The sequence below is a fragment of the Geospiza fortis genome, unplaced genomic scaffold, assembly GCF_000277835.1.
Source record: "Geospiza fortis unplaced genomic scaffold, GeoFor_1.0 scaffold281, whole genome shotgun sequence".
NCBI classification, from domain to species: Eukaryota; Metazoa; Chordata; class Aves; order Passeriformes; family Thraupidae; genus Geospiza; species Geospiza fortis.
In genome coordinates, this window is record NW_005054340.1 from 4,055,991 (window position 1) to 4,078,908 (window position 22,918).

General features: G+C 35.1%; 1 protein-coding gene across 1 annotated transcript in view; it reads right to left on the minus strand.

Moving 5' to 3' along the window:
• Positions 1–22,918, minus strand: part of CDH18 (cadherin 18) — a 224,596-nt gene that overhangs the window by 24,105 nt on the left and 177,573 nt on the right. Inside the window, exons 7-9 of the mRNA XM_005422573.2 lie at positions 22,716–22,903; positions 18,626–18,879; positions 6,861–6,997 (exon numbers count right to left, since the gene is read on the minus strand). Of these exons, the coding sequence (XP_005422630.1) occupies positions 6,861–6,997; positions 18,626–18,879; positions 22,716–22,903 (579 nt within the window). The remainder of the gene's footprint in view (positions 1–6,860; positions 6,998–18,625; positions 18,880–22,715; positions 22,904–22,918) is intronic.

The window sequence follows — 22,918 nt, forward strand, 5'->3', positions numbered from 1 at the left end:
ATCCAGGTCATTGTCACTACACCATGACCAATACAGTCTCAAAACCCTGTAGCTTTGTTTTTAAAATCTACTTTAATCTCTTCCAGATTTAGGGAAATACTTTTGTGGCAGATTCTATTTTCTGGAAAAAAAGATGTTACCAATACCAAAACTTTTTCTGAAACTAAACTAGAAGGCAGAATGCAAGTGAGGTCAAAGATAAAGAATGAATGTGATTTTTTTTTCCCTTGGTGAAGTCAGGGTTTATGGTAACAATTTTATTTCTGTTTCTGTATTGTACCTATAGAGAAAAGCATATATATATAAAAACAATACAAAACACAGTATATTTCCCTCTAATGACACCAAAAAAAGTGATAAAATAGTGAATTTCATTCTTTAAGTCAATTTTCTATTGCTAAATTACTAGTTTTGAAAAAAAACCAACTGAGACCAAAAATCACTATGAGGACATTTTATATTTATTGTAAGAAAAAATTTCAAAGAAAAACTGAGGCAGGAATCTAGCAACAAACTCACTGGTATTAAAAAATCATCCTGCTGTCCACCAGATACAAATGGTTAGGAGTTTATAAAACTGCAACAGCATTTTGTTCTGATTTAGATGATTTTCTTGAAGATACTGTAAACAAAACATTTTCTAAAAACTGATTATTTGACACAAGCTATTAGAGTCATTCTTGGTTATGTGGAAAACTTAAAAATGAGAAAATAAATTGACATAAATTCTTGTTCTTTTATTTTTAGTGTTGTATGCCAGGAAGGTATCCCTCCAAAGACTTATTTCCTTCAGGCAATGCATATGTATGTTTCTTTCATGTGTTTCAAAATAAACAAAAAATCATTGTGTATTTTTGTCTTTTGATTTCACTTTTTGTAAAATAAATCAGCTTGCCTCATAATAGTATTAACAGAAATATTATTTGTACTTTATGCCTCCCCTCCAGCTTCAGTTATCCTTCTCCATATGACAGCCTCATGTCGCTCTATTAGGAGTAATATATTTTAATACCTTACCCAAATCTTAGTAATTTCTTTTCTGCAAATATAAAATGTGAAAAAGAACTGTCAAATTCTTCTCATAACCTTGCTCTTTAATGATGGTAATATGGGTAGCAATAACCCTGTGATTCTAAAGAACAGACATAACCACACCTCACTATAAGAATACACTTTATTTGTTGTAATTATGGGACTTTCATTATGCAGCAACTCAAGGGGGTTTATATTTCACTGCTACATATTATTAGTTGTCTCTGTGGGTCCTGTTTTCGGCTGAATTATGCAACTGTATGTTTCTGTTATTGTTTTTACCAAGACTTATTAAAAAAACTACTTATGTTACAATTAGAAAAGACACTTTAATGTTTTTTAATCTAAGTCTTGCAAAATGACTGTTCTGGTGAGTTATCCCAACTTTTCACATATTTAAATTCTGAGCAGGGTTTGTTGTTATTACTTTTTCCTGATATCCCTTCCATAGCATATAGGGTATTGCATAGTTTGTCAATTAAGTACTGCCCTAACTCAACACCTTGGCATTTTTCCCCTGAAGTTCATAATGAATACCCATGGCAAAGTAAATAAGTAAATACAAAGACAAATATATTTGTTTGGTTGGGTTTTTTTTTTCAATATCTGATTTTTTTAACACCTTGGAGATTTGTGTTCTTTTTTTTTCTGTAAAATTGATTGCATAATGATGTATCTTCAGTATTTTGATTTCTAATCCATTATGGTGTCAAAGCTCTGTATATACAGGTTTCTTTAACATGGTAATTTTTTGCTGACTCTTGATTGGATTTCATCAAGTTTGACAAAACCTGGCATGAAACACCATTATTTCAGTTCTCCTTTTCTATACAGCCTCTCCACAGCTTTACAAATTCGGAATTCTTTATTGTCCCTTCAATCATAAGTTTTTGCACCCATTGCATTCAAGTTGGTGCTTTAAGCAAATAGTGGAAAATGGTCTATTTTCCATTTTCAGCCACTGCAGAACATTTTGGAGACAATCAGGAGCACCACAACTTGATCCCCAGACTGCTGATGGTCTAATAAATCCAGAAATCCATTCTACACACTGATATAATAACCAGCTGCATAAAAGAAATATGTGACATCTTCCCAGTTAAAAGGTACCTTTAAAATCTTTAAAATATAAGCACTTATCTTGCTTTTAAAAAAATCACATTTCTAATTAGAAGCACAGTTATTATACATCTAAATGTCAGTATTTTATGAACTCCGATAATCTTTTGATGTTAACATTACCTGAAAAACATATCAAGAAGCTGGTTTGCTCCATTTTTTTCTTTTATTTTCTTTTCCAAATTAAAAACACAGTTCTCAGTATCAAAAAAATCACAGAATCATTGATTTTGAAGGTGCCTCCATAGATCCACAAGTCCAACTCCTTTGCTCAAAGCTGGATCTAGAGTGTGCATTGCTCTGGGCCATGTCCAGTTGGATTCTGAATGTCTCTAAAACAGAGAATCCACAACCTCTCAATGTGACCTGTTCCAATTTTTGATCAATCTCACAGTAAAACCATTTTTCTTATTTGGTTTAAATGGAATTTTCTATGCTTCAGTTTATGCACATTGCCTCCTGTCATTTTACTGGATACTACTCAGATGAGTCTTTCCTGATGCTGGTCATCTTTAGTCACCTCTTAGACTCCCCCTAACAGTTATTTAAACATATTGATAAGCTCCTTCTGACCCTTCACATCTCCAGGCTGAACAATCCAAGCTTTTTCAGCCTCTCCTCATATGAGATATTCCTGTCTTCATGATTTTATGCCCCTGCAATGGACTTAGTCCAGTATGTCCATGACGTTTTTGAATTGAGGAGCCCAGACCTGGAAGCATTCCTTGTGGGGCCTCACCAGGGCTGTAGAGAGGGGATCACCTCTCTCAGCCTGCTGACAGCAGGTTTTCTCACCCAGTGCAGGATGGCATTGGACTCCTTTGCCACAAAATCACGTCTGGCTCATGCCCAGCTTTCATCCACCAGGATCTCCACCACATCCTTCTTTCAAAAGCTGCTCACCTGCCAGTTGGCCCTGCATATGAACTGGTGCATAGGATTATTCCTCTCCAAGTGCTCAACTTTGCATTTCCTATTATTAAATCTCTCTTCAAGATTTAATTTTCCTCTCATCAATCTCTCTTCATTTCCTGTTCAACCATTTCTCTAGCCTATTGAGATATTCCTGGTTGTCAACATGACAGTCTGATGTATCAGCCTTTATTCCAGTTTTGTGTCATTTGCAAAGAGAGTGAGAGTGGTTGAGAAATCACTCTGTTCCACATATCACATCATTAATGAAGAGAGAATTGTATCCTGCATAAGCCACCAGGAATACTTCCTAGTGGTTGGACTCCACCTGCTATCTGGGCTGCTGCATGCAGCCCTTTGAACCTGCCATTCCAGACAGTTTTCCATCCACTTCACCCTTCAGTTATCTAGCCTATTCTTCTATGTGTCTTGTTCTTACATGAATGTCTCAATCTTCCTTAATTCTTACCAGCTAGGGAGGTAATTTTGAAATTTGAATCACTTCCTATCATTGAGTGCTATCATTATAATGAATTCTAATTGACAGATTCTGTTAGTCCTGAAAATAGCTCAGCCTTAAGTTTTTCTACTTCCAGAGGGACAGACTGTATTCTTGGTATTACTATGCTATGACTGTATTTCTTTCCTCTAAATCAGTCTTTTATGTGTTATAAAACATTGTGCATTTGCTCTGTACTTTTCTATTCTCACTACTCTTGTCAAAGACTTGTTTAAAAATCTTTACTAGAATCAATCAAATTGTTTCTTCTACCTCTTTCAAATAGACTTTTCTAATTTTTTTTCAAAGAATTCTAAGTCAAATAAATGGTAATAATTCTATGTGAATCTGTATTTTAAAGTATTAGTACTACTGTTAATATGACTGCTCCTTCCCCCTGCCTCAGATTTAGTCTCTAGATCCTTGAACATAAACTATAGTACTACTTTATCATCTTATTTCTTAATACTACAAAGAGATTTCAGGAAGCACCACTATTGAGACAATCAAAGCAAATGCTTCTGGACATGAAAATTCTGTTGTTTAAACAATGCATGTTAAAGAAAGAAAAGAATTGCCCATTAATTTTTATAGTAAAGGTGTGCTTTAAGAAGTAAGAGCACAAACAAAAAAAAGCCTGTGAATTATTACATCAGCATTACTCCCGCAGAGCAAAGTGGTAGGACTTCCTCAGATTTCAGAGGACACTTGACCAATGTAGACAGTATATATCACATACAGAGAGGATAAGTGAAAGTAAATATCTTATGAAAGGTTGAGAAAGAATAAGGTTGAAGCATGAAGATATCACACAATTGGGGGTAGAAATATAATGTTGATTCTAAATTTCATTTATGTAAAATAAGCCCGGTTACAAATAGTGGCCAAAAGGATGGTAGGTGGAAACTGAATTCTATCAGTGATATGTAGCACAAAGTGAAGAGAGGAAAACACTTCAGGAAACTAACTACAATCAACACTTTATACCCACAGAGCATCTCTTGTTGTTGAAGGAATACAATATTTATGGGCTTTGGAGGTTCTGCTGTGTTCTTGGCCGAGCAAATGATGTCAAAAACTGCAAATGCCTTCTGCTGTGTCAGATAAATTTGAGGAATACCGCCCCCACAGCTAAATAACACTTTTTTCATAGCCTTTGACTGATATTTCAGCTTTAGTCTTAGTTTTGCAATACCTTGTGCTTGAACTTAAAAGCAAAAATCATAAGACCAGATATGGGATAGATAGCACTTAAAGGAAGAGCTTTGGCCATACACAACATATGCTCCTTGCTCCACCATAAATTCATTAGTAAGTTCACAATGGATTTGGAAGAGAACAGTGTTGTAATTTCCAAATTACTGCAAAAAACAAAATGTTTGAGGAAGTAGACACAAGGAAAGGCTGTCTGTCATTTAGGCTGCCTGTCAGTCTGTCTGTTATCCATCTCTTCCTCACTACTATACCTTCGTTTTTTCATAAATTAATTGTTTTTCCAACTGACTCTATAGATTTACTTATTTTTTCAACCCCAACTTTAACAGTAACAAAGGCAAGGGACAAAAAACTAGATTTACATTTTCCTGTAAAAATTTGCACCTGAAACAGAGACTTCTAAGCAGAGCACCTAGAGTTAAAAAAAAAAAAAGGGAGGGGAAAAAGAAAAAATGTATAATTCTTATAATTTATTCCATTCTGTTTTAGTTATAAACATAATCCTCCTTCTTCATACTATTCTCAGCATGATACATGTACCAGCACTCTTTTGATTATGTGAAACAAATAATGTGGAATAAGCTATGTTTAAGCTTTATGCTATTGAGATTTCTTTCAGGAAAATTATATTTTGATGGTTTCCAAAAAAGGACTCATGAATACTCTTTTTTTCAGTGTCCCTGTGTAGTTTTTAAATTTTGGGGTTTTTTTTAATTAACAGTATGCACCTGGTTATGATTAAGCTTTAATTATATTTTATTTCATGCTGAATTCAGTTTTACGCTGAATTGAAATGACATCATATATATGTCAACACTGTCAAGCACACAGGAGTGTTAGTGTTTGCTTTTTCAAGGAGCTAATCATAAAATTCTAGATCCTATTATTTACTATAGGGAAGTACTTAGCTCAAAATGTCAATTTATTTGTGAATGTAGGTACAATAATAGGAAACAATTTGTTGTCTTTATGAAATAAATTTATGCTGTTTATTTTGTAGCATGTGCTAGTGCTGAAGTGGCAGAACAGATTAAATTTTAACCAAGAGATGAAGCAGATGAAAGCAGACCAGGCTAAATAATGTCAGTGGAACCTGTTAGAGGTAAAACCTGTGTTTCATCATTAATAAAACAAAAAAAAAAAAAAAAACAAAAAAAAACAAAAAAAAAACAAACAAAAAAAACCCAAACAAACAAAAAAAAAAAAAGAAAATGAATATACATAAAAGCATTTCACAGTTTTGATCAAAATCACTGCCACTGAAAGATGGCATCATGAACAGTGCTTAGGAGGATTGAATCTATCAATCCAGAATGGGACTTTTTTTTCTTTATTTGCCTTGTTGGGTTTTTTAAATTTAACACTTTGACCATGGAAAAATAAAGATCCTGCAATAAAAAAGCTAAACTGAAAAGTTCTTTAAACTCTCCTTGCTGCAAGAAGAAATATTTGTCTCATACTCCTCAGCCAAATGGCTTTTGATCATTGCAGGGCTTATCTGAGGCAATGGAGATTCACCAAAGTTAGAGGACTTTCAAATGTGCAGGTAAGTATTTACTATATTTTGGTAATTTGCCTATTAAAAAGCCAGAAACATAATCAGAAACTACTAGGCATCTGTGAAATATAAATTAACATGGGCATACAATTGGCATGCAATTTGCTAAAATAGTGGATAGTAGATACAAGAAGGAAAGATGAATTTCTCAGACAATACTAAATAGTGTTAACTTCTAAGACATATGAATTGTGAAACACAAATGGCACAAGCTGTTGATTTTAGGAGATTGAATGCTTAGAAATATTGCTGTGTAAGTTGGCAGCCTTCTGTCCCGTGCAGAGAAATCTGTCAAATTTACACAGGTGGACTCACATAGGCATGTGATTTTGTTTAATTGTTCTCTGCAGTTAGAGTATTCACAAACAGAATACACAGAAAACTCTCCTTTATCTGGACTAGCTAAAAACCCACTGGTGTTAAAAAGAACATAACATATTAACGTAACCTTTCTCAAAATCTGAGAGTGATTATTTTCCTTTCAAATTTTTATTTTTCATACCATGTGCCAAATAAATTATTTACCTATCTCAGAAGCAGCCACTGTGATGTTGTACCAAGGTGTCTCCTCTCTGTCAAAGATCTTGGCAGTCTTAATGGTTCCAGTACTAGCATCAATGGTGAAATACCTATCTTCTTCTGTGTTATGATCAATGAAATATCTATGAAGAAATATAACAATGAATATATATTCGTTGTAGTATATATAATCCAAAGTAACAGAAAGCTATATAAGAATATTACTTTCAAGCTTTTAAAATCACAGACATTTAAAAACACAACCTGAAAAAATATATAATTTGGAGAAACCCAAAGTAATATCATATTTAAGTTCTTTCATTATCTTTTATTTCTTTTGATATACAACAATATTTCCACTGTGAGCGACAAAGATAGAAATTGCTAGCAGGTGGCATTTTGCACAGCAGTATGCAACCCTGCCAAAGGTAAGATACACATGTATTTTGACTAAAAATCATGAAATGGAAAAGCAGAAAAGAAAGCAGAAACTAGGATATTATTATTCGACTTATTTGCCTGTCACTGCAAAGTAGTGTGATCAGCCTTGGTTCCTGTTTCAAAGCATGCCTCTCTGACATTAACTCGATGACAAGGTGACACACAAGCCATTTGGAACATCACCATTACAGTGAATCAGAAACATCTGGTTCTCCGAGCGGCCATTGACACTACCCTAGAAGCAAAACTAAACTTCCCTGCTTTGCTCCCTTGGCTTCTGGGCACTTTGCCTAGCAGAGAAGCTAAAAGCCTTCAAGTGGGTAATGGAAGCAGAGGGAAATAATACAAAAGAAAAGATTGAAAAGACTTTTCTCAAAGCTGGAATTATTTACAATGGCTTTTAACAAATGAAGCAATTACTCAACCCTTCCAAGCCTTCTTGACTAACTCCAGAAAAAAAATAATTAAAAAGGAAAAATATTATTTTATATACCACAACTAGTTTTCCTGATAATTTTTCATCTCTGCTTTCATTTTGTGAAATTCCATATATATTTAATATGTGGAAGGCATATATAGGTCAAAATTATTTATTTGTCCCATCCAATTGCTCTTTTTTTTACATCACCGGAATGTAATTCCTAGCTAATAAAAAGCGTGGCACACATAAAAGTTGCCAAGCACAAAACAATTAAAAATAAGTTTTCTTTCTCTCCCAATGTACTTATTTATATCAGTTGGGTAAACAAATAGCAAGTAAACAAACAAGTATTTAATTGAATGATATATTAAAGGCAGAGATAATATGAAAAATTAAAGGAAAGAAAGCACTTAGAAGGGAAAGCAGAAATCTGAGTGAGTCACCTTAACTGGTCGAAGGATTGGAGACTCAGTGGAAAAGCCAGATAGGATTTAGTGACTTAGGGTAGATCTTCCTTACTGGAAAGAACCTGAACCCACCTCTCCTACCTACAAGAAGTATTTACATCTGCCTTACAATATGCTAACTTGCCTTTTGGAACTCCAGATTTTCTTGCCACGCCTCAAGTATTTTCAGCAGCTAAAGAACCATAGTTCAGTCACTGGAAATCAAAGCATCCAAACCTAGGATAGAATATCTTTCTTTTTGCCTGTTCTCCATCTTTCTTTTCAACATGAAGAGTGAAAGCCCTGCTGAATGACTGTTGGAGTTGTTGGAGAGACAGCAGACCTCAGTTCCTACCCATTTTACGTTTTTCTGGAGCAAGGATTGTCCTTGCTGTTTCCCATAAGCTAAGTCAGAAACTATTTTGCAGTTCATTATTATCAACATTTGAGAATACCTCATTCCAAAATGTACCAGAAGTACCCAATAATGACACGTTGGATGTGCAAGGTGGCAGCTCAAGTTGCTTCAAACAAGTGGACTAAGAAGATCTTGATTATGTAGGTGATGGGGCAATTTTAAGAGTTTAAGTCAGAAAAAATTTTTCAAAGGACATAATTCACTGTATTGCTAACTGAATGGGAAAAAAAACAAAAAACAAAACAGTGATCCTGCCAGAAAAAGAACAAAAAATGTTAGTGAATTTATACACAGTGGTCATCGCAGACACACTTCTGAAAGTTGCTGTGGTTCTCCATGCTTGGTAAACTCAGCAGAGGAATTAAAAGAAAATTCCTGATGAACTTTCATCAGTCACTGATTCACAGATTAACAATTCTTTCTTCATCAATTAATGAATAAGGGGGTGGTACTTTCTTAGGTTTTCCCATGATTTAAATATTCAGCTCTCCTCCACTACTCCAGATTCTTCCTTAAAACTATTTTATGCATCACATCTAAAGTAGCTATTTGCACTTCTGTTCCCCAACTTTCATTAACATGTTAGTAAAACAAGTTACAGAAGATATTCCCACACAGTAGAAAACCTAGGAATGCTAGTTCTGCTTACAACTGCTTTAAAAATAATTTGTACAAGAACTCTCTTGGTAGAGCGACTCATTTTTGTCCTGTAAGAGGACATTTAGAAAAAATTTCAATGTTTTCACAAAGTGCTGAACAATTTAGACCTTTATAAATATTAGTCACTCATTTTTCTACATGTTGAAAATAGAGACCAGATATATCCACAAATAGAGCACATTCTTGAGCCAAGGATGCTTTACTTAAACTTCTGAATTTGCTTCATCTGATTAAGAAAATTACTTTCATCTGGATAATAGTGGCAACAGTTATTCCCTTCTGCTCCTACCCTTCCCTCCACATCTACTGATCTGCTCTTCAATGCTTTTTCTAGACCACAAAAAGATATAGTGCAAGTTTTGAATTTCAAAGAATGATTTCAAAAGAGATTTTTCACCTTAACTCAGTTGATAGTTTCTGCTCACTTAGAATGCGTTACTTCAAAAATTAATTTAAAATATCCATTTCAGATATTTATTTACAGACATTTACTCACGACAATGCCACACAATAACATGCTTATAACCACTGCACATTAAATCTGCACATCAGAGCTGCATGGCACATGTTAATAAAGAGACTTAATAACAGGACATGCCTAGATAAACTGCTCTCCAAAAACTATTTACGTACAAACCAGCAACAGAAACCAATCTAAAATAAACTTCATTAAAAAAGAATCATGAATATATAAAGCTTAATAATCACACTATCTGAAGATAATCTGAAAGAAATTAAATACCAAAACTGAATCCTGCTAACACTGGGAAATGCAACATATGTCATGTTTTTATTAGGCAATCTCAGTGAATGGAAGGCATTCCCAGCTCCATCCATATCCTTCTGACCAAAGCAAGCCACTGGCTCTTCTGGCTTTGTTCCTCACCTCCTGCCTTTTAGTGAAGCAGTGAGTCAGTGATGACAGATATTCCACCATTTTTGCTGAAAACTAAAAGCATTTGCATCAAATAGGATGTAAAGAGAAATATATATGAATGATGACCCTTTGTCAGAAGGTTGCTATGGAACATGCAAATCTGCTTTCAGTATTCAACCTGTCAGACTCCAATAATGCAAAGATTATTAAAAATGGAGAAGAATTTCAAGGGTCCTAAAATAGTTTAGAAATATTATTGACCCCCAAACCTTTTAGGAGGGCTTCTGAAGCTAAAAGGCACAAACATTTTCAGAATCTCTCTACCTAAATTATTGTCTCAGTATTAACACCAGTCTATCACTGGATAGACAACTCGCATAGGCTGTTACTGTTCTGGTATGGCTCTCTCTAGTTACTGTGTTTTAAGGATGAGCCTTGAGTTTGAACTTTTAAAATAGTTTTGAGATTTTAAGTTGCTTCTTTCTTTTTTAAATAAAATCTTTAGCTTATTTTTTCATTATGTTATTTTTCATTAATTACCCTATTTATCACTGCAAAAATGAACTCTGTTATATATTTCTACCTTGGCTGCAAATCTCATATTGATAATAAACTTCCAAAGACAAATTTCAGCCAGATGTGAATTCAAGGATCACAGTACTTCCTTGGACTTTTGAGATATAAGCAAATAGCCAGTTCTTAAATAACAAGTGAAGCTGCTTATAAAGAATTACTAAAAGAAAGTCCATGGGAGTGGAACAGAACCTTGTCCAACCAATTATATCTTTAAAGACTTATCAGTTAAAAGTCAAATGCCATTGTAAGGAAACCTGTTAGGTTAAAGATTTAAGCAAGAAACTTTACCAGAAAGAGATAAAGTACGGAAATTTTTATTTCATTTTATAAAATGTCTTAGAAAAGGAAGAGTAAGCAACTGCAAAGAGTGAGAAAAGGAGGCATACCATGACAAAGACTGAGAGAACCAACCAGCTGACACTCTTTGTTTGACCAGCTGGTGAACAACAAGAAATGGCCCATGCTGGGACATAACTTGAATGTGTGCCTTTTATCTTCCCTCTGCCTTCTGAGAGAAGCACACATGAGCCTGGGAAGCAGCAGCAAAGTCTTGAAGCCAAATGAGGTGTTGGGGAGACTTTCTGTTGCCATGAGTGTCTTGCACTACAGTACATCCATTCCAGGGCCAATTTATTTCCCCACAGTTCAAACAGATTCAGACAGGAAAGAAAAGCAATTATGAAGTATGAGTCAGAATCATGCCAGTCAGCAGGTAACCAATTTTCTCCCTGCAGCATGTCTGGTACATTAAGGAGACATTCGATGTTCCAGAGCTCCTTGGCAAAAGACTGCTACTGAGAACTACAGCCTTCAACTGTGCTTGCCAGGTGTAAAAATTGAATACATTTGAAGATAGCTTGGAGAAAGTATCCCCTCTGTTTACTATTCCTTTGCTTTCTTTTCAAACAGACATAGGAGAACTTTGAGAAAGATACTGTTCCTCTCACATCATTTAAAGGAAGCTGATTCAATATGCTGCTCCCAGTGAGTTCTCTCTGGTGCTGGCTGCAGCTGACATCCACCAGCTGATCAGCAGTACCTTGTTGTGTCCATAGAGGACTCCTGGCTCACCTCTCACGCTGAAAGCTCAGCCAGAGTGGCAGTGTTCCATGTCCTGGTCCTAGAGATGTGAGTTGCAGGATCCCAGGGGACACAGGGGAATTCACAGCAGTGAAACACTGTCTCTCAGGAAAGTCCCTGGGAGACAGACACTGCTGGTTTGAATTTCATGCAGAAGTCAGCTTCCTTCTCCAGTTCTTATTCCTATCCTCTAGCACACTGCTCACCTTGAACACAGGAAATTTGAAACTGTTCATTTGAAGGAAATAAATGTCTAGTTCTTTCTAGACACTCATCATTTCTAGCTGGCAGTTTATCTCCGCATGTGTTAATCAGTGATCATTTTTCCAGCTAATTCTGCCAGTCAGTGTAGGCTAAAAACAGGCCACAACCTTCAAGGCATAATTCAGAATTCAAAGCAAGATAAAGGTTTGTCTTCTTCTCATGACTTTATGAATTTCTTCATAGGATTATGACTGTCCAAAAGCATTTCAGGTAGATGTGTTGATGGCAGAACTATATTTTACTAAATCAAAGTTATTTGTTATTCAAAGAGATTAACATTCAGCTGCTGATAAGCAATAAGATGCAGTCAGTGTTATGTGAGAAACATTTTTATTTTCCCCTACAAGCTAGCTACACCTACAGCTACTTCTCTACAGCTACACCTAGTTTTCTACCTACCAGCTAAATTATATTCTACTTATATACTATCTTTTTTTTCTCTACATATTATACACTTAACCAAATAAAACCAAGATTGATAGATTTATGCCTATTTATTGAAGTTGCATGACCCTATCAAAATTACTATACTCTAGAGATGTACAGATATGAAGGCTGGCTCTAAAACCATAAAAGACTGTTAATGCTTGAGACATTCTGAAGTCAGTAAAAATTATAGAAACATAAAGATTATGTTCTGGTATGAAAAATCTGGCTTTTTATGGTCAAAAAGTTGATCTGACAACATTTCTTCTCTCAGCTCTCAGGGAGGGATGGAGGTGGCTCTGGTCGATGTGGGATTCTGACCACTATCCTAAACTGGATTTTCCTAGTCAGAAGAGCTGTCAGAACATTTTACCAGTTCCTGCTCGAGGACATGGACATGCTTGTTACTGGGAGACCTAGGACACATAATTTGACAAGAATTAAAACTAATTTGAGGCCTCAGAGGACAAAATAGCAAGAGACCTCTCATCTCAACACTGTAAAGAAAGGTTTTAAAATGTTTTCTTACTGTGAATTCAGATGGAGAATTAGTGAAGACATTGAAGAAAAATTCCTCTATCTCCAGCCATTCAGAATAGGGTGCTCTTCTTCTGTCTCTGTTTAATGACAGTTTTAGAGAGTATACTGGAGGATTATGATGGTGTTGTGCTTTGAGGTGTCCTTTGAGGACGGCAGGTTTCTGCCTTTGTTTTTACCAGCTCAGGCCTGGCAGAATCTGGAAAATTTCACATATTCTCCCACAGGCATATGAAGGAGGGATGGTCACTCTACATGATGGCACTGATCTCAGCAAGCTGCCCTAAGTACAGCCAAGAGAGCGTCATAGACTCATTTAATCATAGCCTGGGTTGGAAAGGACCTTGGATGTCATCTAGTTCTGACCTCTCTGACATGGGCAGTAAGACCTTCTCCTAGACCAGATTGCTCAGAGTCCCATTCAACCAGGCCTTATACATTTCCCAGTATGTGGCATCCACAACTTCTCTGGGCAACATTTTCAATGTCTTACCACCCTCACAGTGGAGAATTTTTTGATAATATCTAAGCCCTTTCAGTTTGAAGCCATTTCCTCTTGTCCTGTCACTACCTGCTTTTGTAAATAGTCCCTCCCCATCTTTTGTGTAGGCTCCCTTCAGGCGCTGGGAAGCTGCAATTATGTCACCCCAAACAGTCTAACAGTCCACCCATTCCATCCATCTCCTCCCAGTTTAGAGAAAATTATGTTGTGGGGGACTGTGTCAAAGGTTTTATGAAAGTCCAGACAAGTGAAATCTGTAACCCTTGTTCACTGTAACCCTTGCTCACTGGTGCAATCACTCCATCAGGGCCACTAGACCAGTCAAGCAGGACTTGTCCTTAGGGAAGGTCCTTAGGGAAGCCATGCTGGCTGTACACAAGACAGCAGGAAACAAGCTGATTTTATTCCTCTTATATGACATTCAAGAGCAAGTAAGGCAAATTAAAAAGATTAGGAGAAGGGACTTCTGTATTTTCCAGAAGGCGAACAGCCTTATCCCTTCTCTCTGAGAGCATAGAGACTGAATTGATCTCAGAGAAGGGGGGAGGTGGGGGGGAACCTTAAAAATATAATTTAATTTTCAGCCCCTCCCTTAGATCCATTCATGAAGTTGTCTTGCACATCCCTTCAATCTGAATCACAAGTTGAGGTTTTACTCTACCTCTAGCAAATTTAAACTTTACATTAGAAAAGATTTTTCAGAATACTTTATGTCTTTAAGACTTTGAGAAATAATAATGGGAAAGCATAAAACTTATGGATTATATTCTTTCATCTATGTATAAGCATGCCTCTTAAATTACTGTTTACTGAAAATTAAGATTACTTTCTAAAGGCTGATGACAAAAAATATTCACCTTCAGATGAATCTAAAAGATTCTCTTTTACAATCGATGCAACAAAAGTTAAAATAAGCTTCTCTACCTAAAACAGGAATTGAAGACCAAATTCCTACACCACATTAATTGCTATAATCACATGCACCTGTAATTCATTAATTTTTTAGTATTCGTCTGAAGGAAGGAAACAGAAGTTTGTCAATTTATACCAAAGTAGGACAAAGGAACTATGAATTTATTAGAGCCTCTACATACCAGCTGTGGTGTTGGAAAGTTTTTGTACTCATTAGTATATGCATGTATTATAACCATTATGATATATCATCCATTCTAAGGCAAAAACATAAGGCCATTAGAAAAGTGGGAAGCGGGATCATAGCTGAGATTGTACTCCTTCACCAACTTAGCACAAAATTAAAAGCCAATTTTTAGGACAAAAAAAAAATTGAAATTATTATTTAGCACAAAATCTAAAAAAGAAAAAAAAAACCCAAATCAAAACCAAAGCAACAAGGGTTTTTTTCTGACTTTTTTTTCCTATAGCTGATCAATCTTTGTGAATAAAATGCATTATATCAAGACATATTACAACCTGATTAGGGTCCAACAGAAAATTTACTTGAATTTCAAAATATTAATATAACAAATCAATCTTCCAAGGTCCAAAAAAAAAAAATAAATACAAAGTTGCTTTTAGCCAAGCAATTGTAGACCTTCTGAAAAGGGAAGATGCTTATCTTTCTTATTGTTTGACACTACTGTCACAGGCAGAGTCCTGATCAGGACCCATACCCCATTTCACCAGAAGTTTTCTGTTAGATATCAGGAAAAGAAAAATTCTTCCCAGAAACGCAAACAACCTAAGTTAAACATTATAAGTGGGTGTAAAAAATTTACTAGAGGGGGCTAGAGGCCTTATCATTAATGCTCAAACCAGTGATTTACCTCCTGGATCGCTGCATGACAAAGGAGCACTCAAAGGAGTGATCTGATGTTACTGTATTTCTACAACAGGATGTCTTATTCCTCGAACACTACTCTTAAGTGTATAAGGTTAGCAGAAACAAAGGCTTTCAGTTCTTCATAGTACATTATCAAACCAGGAAGTTATTCTGGGGGAGCTGGTCTATGTCATGGAACTACTTTCACTATTACATCAGAGCTGCAGAAAGTGCCATGGTCTTAAAACTACATCTTAGCTCTTTTCTGAATCACTGCCTTGGAGGTGGCTTGGGGAACAGCTACAGCATCATGTTCCCAAAAAACATCCCACTGGCAGCAGACCAGAGGCAGTTGGAAAGCTCCAAGGATCATGTGGAGTATGAGCTGTGCCTGGGCGGACTCACCACCCAAGGATCACCACTCACAGGAGGATGCCAGGGTTTCAGGAGGTGCTGCCCTGCCCTGAGGCAGCACCAACAGCCAGGTGCCTTGCCAATTAAAAGCTGTTTGCACCCCTAATCTCCATGCAGGTCTTCTGTGTATGATTACAGAAAGAAAAAAAGATAATTTCTAAGTAGATATACAGGGATTTAAAATGAATAATGGACTAAGAAAAAATTGTAATTAGAGCACTTAATAGTCATGCTTTCTTCCACGTTGTGTGGGAAGATACTTTTCAAGACCCACTTGCACATCAGATATTATTATAAGACGTGACTTAACGCTGACCTTTTCAAGCAACAAAAGATATGAGTATGGAGGCAGAATACTTGAGACAAAGCAATGAAAGGGGATTAGTTTCTCATAAATGTTCCAACAGGGCAGTAATACCTGTGAATGAATGACAAATAAAGATGTTTTCTGTTGATTTAGACAATAATTTTTAGGTAAATTTTTAAGTGATTTTCAAACTACTCAAAACCCCTTTATACTTAAAATTAATACATAATGAAGTTTTACTACATTTATTTCTTATACTTTCTATTATATCTTGCTTTTCATATTTCCGTAGAATAATAATCTTATTCTAAAACAGAGCATTTTAAAAAGTTTCCCTGAAAATACATTTCTATATTTTTAAAGAAAAAAATACATCAATCAGCTTGAAAAGAAAACTCCTTTTGAACAGTCCAAATGACCAGTCAGAAAAGTACTGAATAAAAAGACCCCACTGCTATTAGCTACATTTGTTATTACAGTTCTGCTGGGGTTTAAAGACTAAAACACTAGTACAAGCACTGGCAAAAAGTCAGTGCCTTCTGAAGACTGCTCAGCTCAGGAACAAGATGATATCACTGTGATGAAATCGCAGTGAGGAAATAAGGACAAAACCCACTTTGTCTTCCTCTACTGATAGCAGTAGATGATGCTATTTATTTTTGTGTTCAGTTCAAATAACCTAAAAAAGTTTCAGCACTATTAATTACCTTAACTACACTTCCAACCATTTTTCTGTATACAAGAATTGTTCCTTCCATCAAATTAAACTGTTACTTAATTAGGCAGTGAACAAATCAGAGCACTGTATCTCTTTCAGCGGCTGAATAGCAAAGTGAGATGTTTTCAACTGTGTGTGCCTAAATGCTTCATCAATCTCATACACGGCAGCGAGTGTCCTCATGAAGTGGAAAGGATGCACAAGTGGATTAGGAAAGACTGATAAGCAAATCGCTGCTCTGTATCTTGCCCTGTAGCCTCACAGTATTTGGAGATGTATCTGAGCCATTTGGATAAGTGCTGTTCTGTTACTCCCCCGCTACACAGAGATCAGCAGGCCAAGTCCTATCTCTGTCTATCTTCCCTGGAGATTGTGGTCTCTGCTTTCTATGAAAAGCCCTTGCCAAACCCCACCAACATGTGACTGAGTGAGAACTGCCTCCCTTCGGATCTTCATGGTTTGGTATGTTGTGTTAGCACTATATATTTTTCTCCACTAAGACATAAAGATATGGAAGAAACAACTCAAAAAATATGTCAATTGAGGTAAAAACATGATTGACAAAAGTAAGAACAATTTTTTCCCTCAATTATATGAATAATATGGATACTTAATATTCTGTCCTCAATCACTGGTTACAAATCCAAGTTTGGAAAAAAAAAAGGCAAATACAAAAACCTCAATATTTGAAAATATTTTTCCTTCTGATCCCTCTGTCTCCAGATAACTGCCTGTTTCACACAGAAAATCTACTTCTGGCCTTCCCAGGCTTTGTACAAACTGCTGCTGCTTCCCTTTTGCCAGATTTATCTCTTTCTAGACAAAATTGTTATGGGCAACAGATAGTTGAATTATGGAGCAGTTAGTCATATATGCACTTGCCCTTCCTACTCCAAATTTCCATGACAATAATTGGTCTGACTGTGTTAATAGCTTCAGAATCATAGTATTAGAGCTACAGGAATTTGGCAGCTATTTTTAGCAAATTTTTTTTATGTATGTTACAATTTAGACACAAATACCATAGTGGAAATTTTTCAAAGGCGATAACTTGCCACTAAGAAATTGCATATATTGATTCTCTGACACAAAAAAATTCGAATTTTAGACTATTATCACAAAAGAACCATAAAAATCTGATGTCTTCATTGCTCTGAAAAGATTGTTTCACCTTACTATTACACATACCCAGCAGATTTCAACTCAGTCAGAAGATTAAATCTTCCTAACTAGCTGAAGAAAAACTTCTTTCCAAGGATATAATAAAATGATTTTTACAAAGGCTATATTATTATGTCATGGAAAGGAAAAGCATCAAAAATGTTTTTGCAGATATTTTTTGGAAACTTTTTAGATCTACTGCCACCTTCGACATATAAAGTTCATATATTGTTCCGCAAAATTCATTATTGCACATATTTGATTCTGTTGATGCTCTACTGAAGCTGAAGCATGTAACAAAATATTGGGCTCATCCTCAACCAACGATTTGAAAAAATGATCCTACTTGTCTCTAAAAGGAAGATGTATCTAAACCTATTGCTATCTTGCACAAGCACCTGAGACAATTACAGTGAAACAAGTGTGCAGAGCGCCAGTGTAATTTTGACAGCAGGGGGAAAACCATGCTATGATACTTTAAAAATTTATGGTAGGACACCACTGGAAAATCAGGCCTTTGCTCAGACCAATGATGGGAATTATAGTGCCAACCAAATAAAGGATGAAGGTTATGTTACTAAATTTAATCTATACAGCCTAATCATGACACTGTTCTGACCTATGTTCCCTTTATGTACTAAAATAAACCATCTTCCTACATTCCAGATCTCATTAACCATTAAGCTTGTGAAATTCAATGTCACGATTGAATAATTAATCCCTATAATTTGGATTTACTATACCTCACTAAACTGTTTGCAGCATCAGGATCATGTGCTGTTACTGTGCCAACAGGAGTCCCAATCTTTGCATTTTCGTAAACTTCCATGACATAGGAAGGCATGGTGAAGAGCGGGGGTTCATCCACATCACCAACGATGACCTTCAACATCGTTACATCTTTGAACGGTCCCAAGTGTGAAAAGCGAAAATCCAGGTGAGTATTTGCTCCTTCTATATTAAGTGTATATGATTTCTTTTTTTCATAGTTGAGTGGCTGTTGGAAGAAAAAAAAAATTCTCAGAGACTTTCTGTTCCCCAGTTTAGCCTGCTAGCAATTTAACAACATCTTTTCTGTTTAACTTAAACATTTCTTCATGTCACTGGAAAGGGATGATATTCTCTGATATTCTGGCAGCCACTGTCATAGCTTGTATATAGAAGGATATAAATGAAGCAGGATGGTTTCAATTTTTCTCTGCAACAGAATATTGAAAAAGAGTAGTTTTGGAAATAGCCCATGGTTTAGAATGAGCCTCAGATTCTACTTTCCTGATAATGTAGTGTCTGAATTTTGTCACCTTTTGGTTTTAATCAGTAAATCCTAAGTCCTGAAAAAGGTAGAGACTGACGAATGCTGAATTAAAATAGCTTCACATCTTAAATATAAAAGTGTCATAGACAGCAACAGGGACATTAAAATTCTTTTGGGCATCTCTTTTATCCTCAACCGAATACAAGCAACTTCTTACAGGAAAACACTCACTCAGTGTAAGAGAGCAGATGTAGACTGTCTATTTCCAACAATTTCAAAACACATATTATTAAAGGAGTTGCATATGCGCATATTTATTTTTAGAATGAGAATTTTTATTTCCTTTATGGCATGGCAGAATTCCACTGATACCAGTATCATTCTGTGTGGACATGACAGTCTCTCTAACAAAAACAATTCATCCAAGCTTAAAATGGTATTTCCGGTCATCCCAAGGAGTGGCAAAGTAATACGTTAGGCAAGACATACAAGGAACTAAATATATATGGCTTTTCACTGTCAGTGTGCATTTTGTAGATGAAATCTGCAATAAATTTGACTGATGGTGCAAAAGAAAAATTGGTCAGGATTTATATACACTTTATATATTTGTTTGATTTCTCCTGTGTGTACTTAAGGACAATTAATTCATTCTCTGAACTCTAACAGTAAAAGTGTTTTGTGACCCTCATATTCTCTGTTTCTCTTTCCTGAATGTAAAAATAAAAAGTTCTAAAGGCATCGAAATTGCCATAGCCTGGTATATCTATTACTACGCAAGAAAAAACAGCTAAGTATGTTACTCAAGTCTATTCATAAAGAAATATACATTTAATAAATTCTAACTCAGATATCCATTAATTTTTTGTTGTTGTTGTTACGAGCAGCCAAGTATTGACTAGTGATTTTCATTTCTCTGCAGCATGCATATTCTAAGAATAAACAGGTTTAAAATAGGATTGCAACTTTTATCTTTGATGTCTTTTTGGAAAACTCAGTTTATATTGACAATGACTTAACTTGTACAGGAAGATTCATTTCTCTCAGAAAACACGTAAGGAATAACACAAAATCTTGTAGTAGCACAAACACTTTCTTTTACCTAGTTCTTTGATTAGACAGTAACACCTTTTTTAAGGGAAAAATCTATGCAGATAATCAGAAAAAGCTGACATTTTGAATATAGTCAGAGTAGTTTTTTGCTTCCATTTGCTTTTTTTCTTCCTATACCATCTCAATCATTAGCTGTAGATATAAGGTGAGAGACAGACTTCTCTTGTGTCTCTAAATATGCAAAACATTATGCAATACTTTCTGTATTTACTTAAAATTATCATTGTCTGAAGATGATTGTCTTCTCCAGAAAGAAAGCAAAACATTTATATTTTAGATTAATTAAAGAGAATTTTTGTTCATGTTTTCTATTTACCCAATTAATAATACCCTTTCATTACAATTACCAACATCACTTCAGTATGTATTCATTAGCTATTATGATTTTCATGCCACACTGAAAATGCCAAATGTAGCACAATTGACCAGTTACAGGGCTAACTGGAATATGCTGCTCTGCACTATACTGTGGCTTGAGTTTCCAATATGAGACTCCCAAAAGGAATCTCATCTTAGGGCAACTGTAACTCCCAAAAAGAGTTACAGAATTTTATGGGAAATAACTATCTGTTTCTTGAAAATTTCCAGTTTCATTATACAAAATTGATGAGACATGGGCTGTTAGACACTTTTTCTGGGAAACCTTAATCATACTTGCCGACTTGAGGTCAGGAAAGTTCTAACACATTTTTCTGAAAATCGTGACAAAGGGAGAGCATGATGGCCATTCTTTTTTTGAAGGATACAGAGCATAATAGCTTTTACTGGGCTATTTTGTTTGGGTTTCCTCCAGTTTCTTACTCAACAAGGAAATGTGTGAGGTAAAGTGGAAATACTTCATGACAGTTTGTAATCAACCTTTTGTGGAAGGATCTTTGAGACTGAAGAATGGCTCCACAGGTTTGTCAATAAGAAAGATTATGATAGCACTAGATATTTTATGTCAGCTCGGAATGAGACTAAAAAAGATTCTAACACTCCTAACCTTTGCATACAAATGGAGACACTGAAAATATTTATTTTTCCATCAGAATTTTACATAAGGGAAGCTTTAATATTTTGATGAGGATTTCAGATCATTAGACACAATAATATATTTACTTCTGGCTTTTCTGATGTGTCTACTCCTTCTTCAGGAGAAGTATTAGAAGATAAATCATTATTTTACTGTTGTAGAAGGCACTGGTATCTGCCAAAAAAAACAAAACCAAAACACTTTTGTTCTCAGTTTAGATTATTTATTTTGGGTGGGCTCTCAAAAAATTTAGCTTGAAACCCAATCTAAATCAAAAGCAATTACAGCACACAATATATAATATACTTATTAAACTGCATATAAGATCCGAGTAAAAAAAAAAACAAGATCAATTTTTTAATACTGTACAAAGAGATAAGGTATCTAAGGAAATAATGGAGGTATTATACACAAATTTATGTAACTTTTAAGTGCTGAATTTCTGCTCAACTGGAATATAACATTTCTTTAGCGAAACTTACCACCTCTTGTCTTGATGTAAAAATGACCTAAACTATTGTCATGTGTATGTAAAAAAACAGACAACACATGCTTTTGTCATATTCTAAATATTAATGAAAAATCTTTTGAAGCTACTTTGCCAAAGCCAGTAAGAAATGTGATTTAACAGATTTTTCTATGTCTTTTATTTTGTTGGAAATTCTTCCTTTCTGCTTCATGTTTTGTATATTAATAAATGTTGTAGTTAATGAACATTAGCCATGGTGAGGATGTAATGCTCATTTTAAAGAATAAATATCAGATTATGTTTTTAGCTATTGCAAAGTCATCAGGAAATAAATTCAGTTGTATAAAAAAGACAGTTTACTTTTATGTGGTTGAAAAAGGTGGGTATTACATAAACTTTACAAAAGACACTGAGTTAAAGCTTCTTAAGATACTGAAAGAGATCTTTTAAATATTTATGAGTTATAAAAATAATATTTCCTTGGAAACTTTTTGATATTTTAATACATATATATCTATCTGGAAGCAAAAAAAAAAAGCTTTATTATAGTTTTTTTCATTTATTCTCTTCTTTCACATTTTCTCAGGATTTCATTTATCCAACCATTAATCAAGACCAGAATTCATATTAGCAATTTTGAATATATACTCACGTTTAATTTTTAGGGTCAATGGTTACATATAATTTATATCTACAAGACTCAATAACAAAAAACCCACATAAGAAGTCTCAACCGACTGGGGCAAATATAGGAACTACATATAAATGATGACCTTGCAATAGCTTGCCAAGTAACATTTTAAGTCTTTAGCACAATACTGGATCAGTTAGGTACCAGCTGGAAAGTAAAACAAAGAATAACAGTCTATGAAAACTGAATTACACATTCATTTCCCCAGATAAACTTTCTAAGGCAAGATTTAAGCAGGCTGGGGACAAAAGTAGAATTTTCACCCAAATTTTACATCTTCTATGGCTTACCTTCTTCAGAGAGAGAATTCCTTCCCTGGTTTCTTTGTCAGTAGATATGGAGAATACCCCAGCGCCATCACCATTTATAATTGTGTACTTCATGTCTGCATTTGAACCAGTGTCTGCATCATTTGCTTTGATTTTGCCAACTGCTGATCCAACTTCAGCCGACTCAGGAACATACAGTTGATAATGTTCTGAGGGGGGAAAAA